The sequence below is a fragment of the Myotis myotis genome, unplaced genomic scaffold (assembly GCF_014108235.1).
Source record: "Myotis myotis isolate mMyoMyo1 unplaced genomic scaffold, mMyoMyo1.p scaffold_m19_p_3, whole genome shotgun sequence".
Taxonomy (NCBI): Eukaryota; Metazoa; Chordata; class Mammalia; order Chiroptera; family Vespertilionidae; genus Myotis; species Myotis myotis.
This window is the reverse complement of record NW_023416335.1, coordinates 159,226,222-159,235,851: the sequence shown is the minus strand read 5'-3', so window position 1 is coordinate 159,235,851 and position 9,630 is coordinate 159,226,222. Positions and strand designations below refer to the sequence as shown.

Genomic DNA, 9,630 nt, shown 5'->3' with positions numbered 1-9,630 from the left:
TATCAAACATTCAAAGAAGAACTAAAACCTATCCTCCTCAGACTACGCCAAAAAAATTCAAGAGGAAGGAACACTTCCAAGCTCATTCTATGAAGCCAGCATCATCCTCATACAAAAAAACAGATAAAGACAACACAATGAAAGAGAATTACAGGTCAATATCCCTCATGAACATAGATGCCAAAATCCTCAACAAAATTCTAGCAAATCAGATCCAGCATTACATCAGAAAAATCATACACCATGATGAAGTAGGATTTATCCCAGGGATGCAAGGATGGTACAATATCCACAAATCAATAAACGTGATACATCACATAAACAAATACAGTGATAAAAATCACATAGTCATATCAATTGAAGCAGAAAAAGCATTTGACAAAATCCAACACCCTTTCTTGATAAAAACCCTCAGCAAAATGGGAATAGAAGGATGATACCTCAACATAATAAAAGCCTTATATGACAAACCTACAGCCAACATCATACTCAATGGGCAAAATCTAAAACCATTTCCCCTAAGAACAGGAACAAGACAGTGATGCCCACTTTCAAGACTACTGTTCAACATAGTACTGGAAGTGCTAGCCATAATTATCAGACAAGAAGAAGAAATAAAAGGCATCCAAATTGGAAAAGAAGACATAAAATTGTTCTTATTCACAGATGACATGATACTGTACATAGAAAACCCTAAAGACTCAATCAAAAATTATTAGACTTAATAAATGAATTCGGCAATGTAGCAGGATACAAAATTAACACAAAGAAATTGATGGCATTTTTATACACCAATAGTGAACTTACAGAAAGAGAGATTTAAAAAACAATCCTATTTACCATCGCATCAAAAAAATTAAGATACCTAGGAATAAACTTCACTAAGGAGGTAAAAGACATGTACTCAGAAAACTACATTTCAGGACACTGAAAAAATAGGTTAGAGGAAGACATAAATAGATGGAAGAATATACCGGGTTCATGGATAGGTAGAATCAACATCATTAAAATGTCCATACTACCCAAAGCAATCTATTGATTCAATGCACTCCCCATTAAAATACCAACGGCATATTTCACAGACCTAGAACAAACTTTTCAAAAATTCATCTGGAATAAAAAAAGACCCTGAATAGCTGCAGCAATCCTGAGAAAGAAGAACAAAGTAGGTGGAATCTCAATACCAGATTACAAAGCCACTGTTCTCAAAACTGCCTGGAACTGGCAAAAGAACAAACATAGACAAATGGAATAGAATAGAGAACCCAGAAATTGACCCAAATCACTATGCTCAATTAATATTTGACAAGGGAGGCAAGAACATACAATGGCATCAAGACAGTCTCTTCAATAAATGGTGTTGGGAAAATTGGACAGATACATGCAAAAAAATGAAACTAGACCACCAACTTACACCATACACAAAAATAAACTCAAAATGGATAAAGGACTTAAACATAAGATGGGAAACCATAAAAATATCAGAGGGATCCACAGGTGCAAAATCTCAGACATATGCCGAAGCAATATCTTCACTGATATAGCTCCTAGGGCAATGAAAACTGAGGAGAAAATAAATAAACAGGACTATATCAAAATAAAAAGCTTCTGTACAGCAAAAGAAACCATCAATAAAACAACTAGAAAGCCCACTGCATGGGAGAACATATTGCCAATGTTATTTCCGATAAGGGTTTAATCTCCAACATTTAGAGGGAACTCATAGAGCTTAACAAAAGAAAGATAAATAACCCAATCAAAAAATGGGCAATGGACCTAAATAGGTACTTTTCGAAAGAGGACATAAGGAAGGCTCATGACAACATGCTCAAAGTCACCAATCATCTGAGAGATGCAAATCAAAATAACAATCTCATACCTGTCAGAATGGCTATCATTAACAAATCAACAAATAACAAGTGCTGGCGAGGATGCGGAGAAAAGGAACCCTTGTACATTGTTGGTGGGAATGCAGACTGGTGCAGCCACTGTGGAGAACAGTATGGAGTTTCCTCAAAAAACTAAAAATGGAACTCCCATTTGACCCAGTAATCCCACTTCTAGGAATATATCCTAAGAAACTAGAAACACCAATGAGAAAGGATATATGCACCCCTATGTTCATAGCAGCACAATTCACCATAGCTAAGATTTGGAAACAGCCTAAGTGCCCATCAGCAAATGAGTGGACTGGAAAGCTGTGGTACATCTACACAATGGAATACAATGCTGCTATGAAAAAGAATGAACTCTTACCATTTGCAACAGTGTGGATGAAACTGGAGAGCATTATGATAAGTGAACTAAGCCAGTCAGAAAAAGATAAATATCACATGATCTCAATCATTTGTGGAATATAATGAACAACATAAACTGGTGAACAAAAGCAGATCCAGAGACAGACAGCATGGAACAGACCATAAAACCTCAGAGGGAAGATAGGGGAGGGTGGTGGTAAGGGGGAGAGATCAACTGAAGGACTTGAATGCATGCATATAAACCTAACCAATGGACACAGACACCTGGCGAGTGAGGGCATGAAGGGAGGGGGGGCAATGGAGTGATAAGTACACATATATAATACCTTAATCAATAAAGAAAAAAGAAATTCCAAAATAAAATAAAAATAAATTAATTAATGTAATTATTTATATTCTGGTGATCTTTATGCATGTTCCTATAATCCATTATTGAAAATATTGATATAAAAGCTAATTGTGTAAAAATTTTGAAAGCATATAATTTGCCATGCTCAATGGAGATTTATTTTATTCTTTAAAATTGCTATTAAACATATTTGTTTGTCAAATATATGTTGACAGAATGTGATTAGATTTGGTGTGGTGAGGACACAATGAAATATAAAGATGATTAATTATAAAATTATACATATGGAACTTACATAATGTTATTAACTAATGATACCACAGTAAATTTAATTTAAAAATAAGAATGTATTTTGGGTACTGTACAGGTTTGTATAGTTCCCTTCAAAAATTCACGTTCACCTGGAATCTGTAGATAAGACCTTATTTGTAAATAGGATCTTTGCAGATGTCTTCAAGTTCGGATGATAGCTCATATATTAAAGCAATTTATTTAAAGTTAAATAAATTAAAATTAAAGCATGTATCTTTATTTTATAATAGGTTCTCTATAATGTATAATTTTAAATAATATCAAGTCCTACAGATAAACATATAAACACTATTGTGACAATGTTTGTAATTCAACCTCATGCTTATGGCACATTATTCAAGTTCTAGATTTTGATTTTTAGTAAAACAATATATTTTGAGTTTAAACAGCCATTATGCTTTAACTAGAGGCCCAATGCATGATATTTGTGCACAGGCTGGGGGGTCCCTTAAGCCCAGCCTGCACCCTCTCCAATCTGAGACCCCTCAGGGGATGTCCAACTGACGGTTTAGGACCAATACCAGGGATTGCTCCTAAACCAGCAGTCAGACATTCCTCTCACAATCCGGAACCACTGGCTCCTAACTGCTCACGTGCCTGCCTGCCTGATTGCCCCTAACTGCATGTATATAAGCCTAACCAATGGACACAGACCCCTGCCAGCTTGATCACCCCTAACCGCCTCTGCCTACCGGCCAGATCACCTCTAACTGACTCCCCTGCAGGCCTGGTTGCCCCCCCCCCCCCCCCCGCCGCCAGCCTGGTCACACTTAACTGCCACACCCGCCGGTCTGGTCTCCCTTTACTGCCCCCCCCCCCCAGCCTGGTTGCCTCCAACTGCCCCCCTCTGCCAGCCTGGTCAACCCTAACTGCCCCTTCCCCGGCTTGGTCTCCCCATGCTGGCCTGGTCTCCCCTAACTGTCCCTCCGCCGGCCTGATCACCCCCAACTGCACCCCCACTGGCCTGGTCACCCCTAACTGCCTCCCCCTGCCAGCCTGGTCACCCTCAACTTCCCCTCCTGCTGGCCTGGTCATCCCACACAGCCTGCTGTTCAGTCATTTGGTCGTCCCTCACTAACCCCCCTACTGGCCTTGTTGCCCCACGCAGCCTGCTGTTCATTACTTTTACTGTGACAGTGTCCCAGACAATTTGCATATTCCCATATTATTAGCATAGATAGTCTCTACTTCAGTATGAATTATGTATTGCTTAACCATATACATTGAATAACTTCATTTGTCTCCCAAAGAAACAGTAAAAATAACCTTAAAATCTTTGTTCAGAGAGTTTCTAGCATTTAAGATCATTAAATAACCACAATTTCTATTTATTTTAAACTATTTCATGAAACAAAATGTTTTATGAAACTCACAGATTAAGTAAAATCTAGCTATGTCTCAAATAATGAATGTACCATAAATGGGATATTACAAATGTCTTCCAAGATCAAAGCAGTGAAAAATAAGATGATGCTGAGGGAGAATATATGTCATATTACACAGGAAAAAGGAAATCTGGGATTTTGAAAATACTATAAAGTAGAATTCTCACACTTTTCTGTAAGAATTAAAAATTATGCAAAGAGGTCAATTGGGGGAAAAGAAGACATATGTAATACTTTCAACAATAAAGAGTTTTTTTAAATGAAAAAGATAAATTATGCAAAGAGCCGTCTTTATCATCTCTGAATTCTCAGAAACTAAGCTTGGGGGCAACACATAAAAAAGATTCAACAAATAATTTTAATGAATATATGATAATGATTCTAATCATGATCAGGTTTTATATGTTATCATTCAGTGGGAAGTTGTAAAACATTAAAGACAATCTGACACCTCTGATGGTGAAGAATAATGGAAACCTCAGCCTCTTTCTAAAACATCACAATGACTGATTAATGTTTTCCCTAAAATTAGAGAAAATCCAGCTTGTTCACAATCTAGGTGTTGCCATTTAGAAATTGCTAATGTCCGTTTCATTGTTATTAAGTTTTTTCTTATGAAATTATTGGTCATTAAGAAAATACAAATCCTTCTATATATTTTTTTTGCTCTGATTTGAGGCTACCAGCACTTAAATATTCTATCCTAAATTGTGTAGCAATTCAGACTACTGCTTAATTCTTGGTGTCTTGAGACACCATCTCTGTGGTGCCTTTTGTTTATTCATCAACCGATCCCCTGTGTCCATTGTAAGAGGAGCAGATAAAATATGGACAGCCCAAAAAACATTATTTCTGTACAAAAGATCACATCATCTTGCCCACCACGCTTGGAAGAAAATGACATAAACACTCACTGCAACTATAGCTTATTTCACGTATCAAGATCATACTTCTCTAAGTGGTGTAGGTAGAAAATTCTGGCACCCTAGATCCTTAGAGAAACTTGGATTTGTATATAGAAATGGGTTGATGTATGCCCTCTTTTGTTAATATTGTAGGGGAGCTCTTGGAATTATTTTTTATTATCAACATTTTGGATATTTGGTTAGAAACCAAATGACAGAGATGAAGCATCGCAAAGGCTTTTGGAAAATCCCAGCACACCAATGTTGAACAAGTCAGAGAGGCGTGTAAAGGGCACTGACACATATCAGTCATATTCACCAAAAACGTAAGTGCGCCTTTGATAGTTTCTTTCAGGAATATATTTTTGCCTCAAAAGTGTATACTAGTATTTATGCTTTTTAAAAGTAATCTGATGTATGTACAACACTATGTAAAAAGAAACTCAACCTCTCAAATTTTACAAAATATATAAATGAAGCAAATTTTAAAATACTATAGTTTACTCATTACATGCAACATTATTATTCATTGTGAAAAATATTTTGTGATTAATAACACTACATGATTTTTGTGTTCTTATCTAGATATCTTCTAATACCATTTTAAAAATAAATTCAAGCCCACTGATATGGCTCAGTGGTTGAGCATCGACCTGTGAACAAGGACGACATGGTTTGATTTTGGTCAGGGCACATGCCCGGGGTGGGTGTTCAACCTCCAGTGGGGGGGTTCAGGGGCAGCCTATCAGTGATTCTCTTTCATCATTGATGTTTCTATATGTCTCTTCCTATCTGAAATAAATTAAATAAATAAAAATATATTTAGAAAATAATGATACATTCAAGAACACCATGTAATCATTTTTGTACAAGATTCCAGAAACTTTATTTAATGTGCTTAAAGAGAAGCATATAAAGGGAAAATACAGAAACGATGCACAAAGAGAATTAATGTTTGAAAGTGGGAATGTATCCATCCCTAAATTTTATAGATAAAATTTTGAATAAGTTCATTAACATTTTAAGTTAAATGGTTAAGCCTGAGAAAATATTATTCCTTTTAAAAGCTCTGAAACACACGAAGAACATAGAAAACAAGCAAGTCATACAGACTTAGGCAGACTGTCTAAACATTTAAGTATTTTTAAAAATGATCTTAGATAACAACACATCTAAAGCTTTTATGGAAAATAATAACTTCAAACAGGAAAAATAATTAAGCAAATCTTGTATAAGATCAAGAATTATCACTTGTTCCACTCTTCCTCAGTTACCTATAAACTGCCCATTCTCACTTCCGAAATCTAATACCCTATTCCCCATCTTTCTCCTTTGTCCAAAAATGTCCTATATATCTACTGTTGCCTCATTGTCTTGGGAATTTTTATGGAATTATCAATGTCTATGTGAATATCCAATGCACATGTATTAAAATATAATTAAACATAATTATCTTGAAAGCCATACATGAAATAAAAAAGAAAAAAGTAATCATCTTTGGCTCCCCAAAACTTAACTTTAATATTGAGCTATTACCTTTTTTCATTTTTGGTCTCCTCAAAAAATAATAGGCAACATTGTGGGAGAGTTCTAAATCATTTTAGAAATAAGAACACTTGCAGTTTACAAAAATAAAATTAAGACAAGTAAAGGTCCTGCTTTAATATCAGGAGCAGACTCAGGATAGGTAGATGGTGAATAAAAATACACTCAAGAATATAATTACAATCTTACAAAAGACCATTACACAGATTATTAACTAGAATTAGAATACCTTGCCATGCCAGATATTGGAATACATTGGGTACCCTCCCATTCATTAAATACCTCTGTATACTATTATCAGAAACACATTACTGTACCAGGTGGGCAACTTAGTTGTCTTCTGTAGATTGTAAGTTTGAACAGAGAAAAGAAAAAAAATGCTTATTTAAGATAGTACAGTTAAAAAAAGTATGCCCTCCCCAGTTTGGCTCAGTGGGTAGAGCGTTGGACCACAGACTGAAGCGTCCCAGGTTCAATTCCAGTCAAGAGCACGTACTTGGGTGGCAGGCTCAATCCCCAGCTCTGGTCGGGGTGCATGCATGAGGCAACCAATCTATATGTCCCTCACATCGATATTTATCTCTGTGTGTCTCTCCCTCTCCTTTCTACTCTTTCTAAAAAATAAAATAAAATCAATGAAAAAATGTCCTTGGGTGAGGATTAACAACAACAACAAAAAAGTTTATAGAGAGCAACAAAAAAATATATATCTTCAACAACTATTGTGGTACGGTAAGGAAACTTTCAAGAGTTTTATTTGAGTAGGTAATAACCTCTTATTTTATTGTTTTCAGGAATATATCAAAATAGTCAGAGGACAAAGACGTATACTGAAATGTGTAACAATACAATGAAGAAAATATAGGAATAATGAATTAATATATGCCATAATACATGAAAGAATTTTTAAAGTATTTTGTTACTATGTACTACAAAATCATTTTTCTCTAAAAGAAAAAGGCAGCAATGAGTTTTTTTAAAAAGTGTATATGCATGTGTGTGCTTCTTTGTTGGTGTCATGACTTTCTTATTTCTTCATCTACTTTACAGCTAAAACTAAGAATATCATTGAGAAGCAGGAACACAATGAGAAATTACACAGAAGTAACAGAGTTTATTCTTCTTGGATTGACAAGTGACCCACAGTGGCAGGTTGTACTTTTCATGTTTCTCCTTGCTAACTACATGCTCAGTGTGGCTGGGAACCTGATCATTATTGCTCTCACCCTTTCAGATCCCCATCTGCAGACTCCAATGTACTTCTTCCTTCGAAATTTCTCAGTCCTAGAAATATTATTTACATCAGTCTGCATTCCCAGATTCCTTGTCAGTATTGTGACGGGGGACAGAACCATTTCCTATAATGGATGTGTGACTCAGCTATTCTTTTATATTTTATTTGGGGTGGCCGAATTTTACTTTCTAGCTGCCATGTCCTATGACCGCTATGTGGCCATCTGCAAACCTCTACATTATACCGCCATCATGAGCACCAAAGTTTGTATGCTTCTTGTCTTTAGCTCCTGGTTTATAGGATTGCTGATCATCTGTCCACCAATAATTCTGATACTGCAGTTGGACTTCTGTGCCTCCAATGTAATTGATCATTTCCTCTGCGACTCTTCTCCAATTCTGCAGCTTTCTTGCACAAACACTCGCTTTCTAGAATTCATGGCATTTTGTTTAGCTGTTGTAACAATCATGGTCTCCTTAACACTAGTTACTCTCTCCTACACATTTATCCTCGGGACAATTCTGAGAATTCCTTCCATGAGCCAAAGGAAAAAAGCTTTTTCCACTTGTTCCTCCCACATGATAGTTGTCTCCCTCACTTATGGTAGCTGCATTTTCATGTACATTAAACCTTCTGCAAGGGAGAGGGTGACTTTAAGCAAAGGAGTAGCTGTGCTCAATACCTCAGTGGCTCCTCTCTTGAATCCTTTCATATATACACTCAGAAATCAGCAAGTGAAGCAAGCCTTCAAGAACATGGTCCTGAGAATCGCCTTTTCTTCAAATAAATAAAAATGATTGTGTGATATGTACCCCTGAAAGCAAAGCTGAATTAAAATTCTCTGTTCTTCTCTAGATAAATTCTTCAAACACCTAAATTCTTCCTTTTAGGTAGATATGCTTACATGCCATCAATGCCTAAAAACTAGGTCCTAAGTCTTTAAAGTTATATAGATGACGGTAAATCTCTCACCTCTGTAATAAAATTTTAGATAAAGTAATAATCTCCAATGTTTCTCACAGTAAGGTAGATTATAAATTCATTAAAAACATTTAAAAATTGCTATCATATAGGAAACTTATTAAAACCTCATACAAATATAAAACTTATGTGAAATAAATAAAAATATGAGCATTAATTGATATCTCTCCAATGTTTTCTTCTGTTCCCAAGAACAGAAGATTAAAAGAATTATTAAAATGTCTACTTGAATTTATCAATGAGATATAGTTAAAACATTAGAAAAATTAAATAGAAATTAAATAAATATGCTGTCAAATATATCATATTTGCAATTGAAAATGAGGTTGTATTGATTTTTGTATTTGTTTTCCTAGAAAAAAAATAGTGAAGTTCCAGTGTAATAGAGGAAACAGAATTTGCCTTTTTTTTCCTTTGATAATAGTTCCTAAAATAATAGATTATTTAACTAAAGATATCCTTATATCTGCCAATCATGTTTAAAAAAAACTGTGGTCTATAAAGGCAAATTAAGTTATCTTGATAAAATTCACTTTATATTCAGACTCTTTCAAATATTACAAAAAATAGTCTTTTCTATTGACATGAAGAAAACGAGAAACTCAGAACCCAATGGTGTGAGATACTGACTCCAGGGTGTATCCTAGAAATGATAATATGT

General features: G+C 35.3%; 1 protein-coding gene across 1 annotated transcript; it reads left to right on the top strand.

Moving 5' to 3' along the window:
- Positions 1-7,840: 7,840 nt before the first annotated feature.
- Positions 7,841-8,779, top strand: LOC118651249 (olfactory receptor 6C75-like). The gene has a single exon (XM_036300236.1). The coding sequence runs from the start codon at positions 7,841-7,843 to the stop codon at positions 8,777-8,779; it is 939 nt and encodes a 312-aa protein (XP_036156129.1).
- Positions 8,780-9,630: the final 851 nt, after the last annotated feature.

Excerpts from the sequence above, each read along its gene's own strand:
- LOC118651249 (XM_036300236.1), top strand. The coding sequence starts at position 7,841 with ATGAGAAATTACACAGAAGTAACAGAGTTTATTCTTCTTGGATTGACA.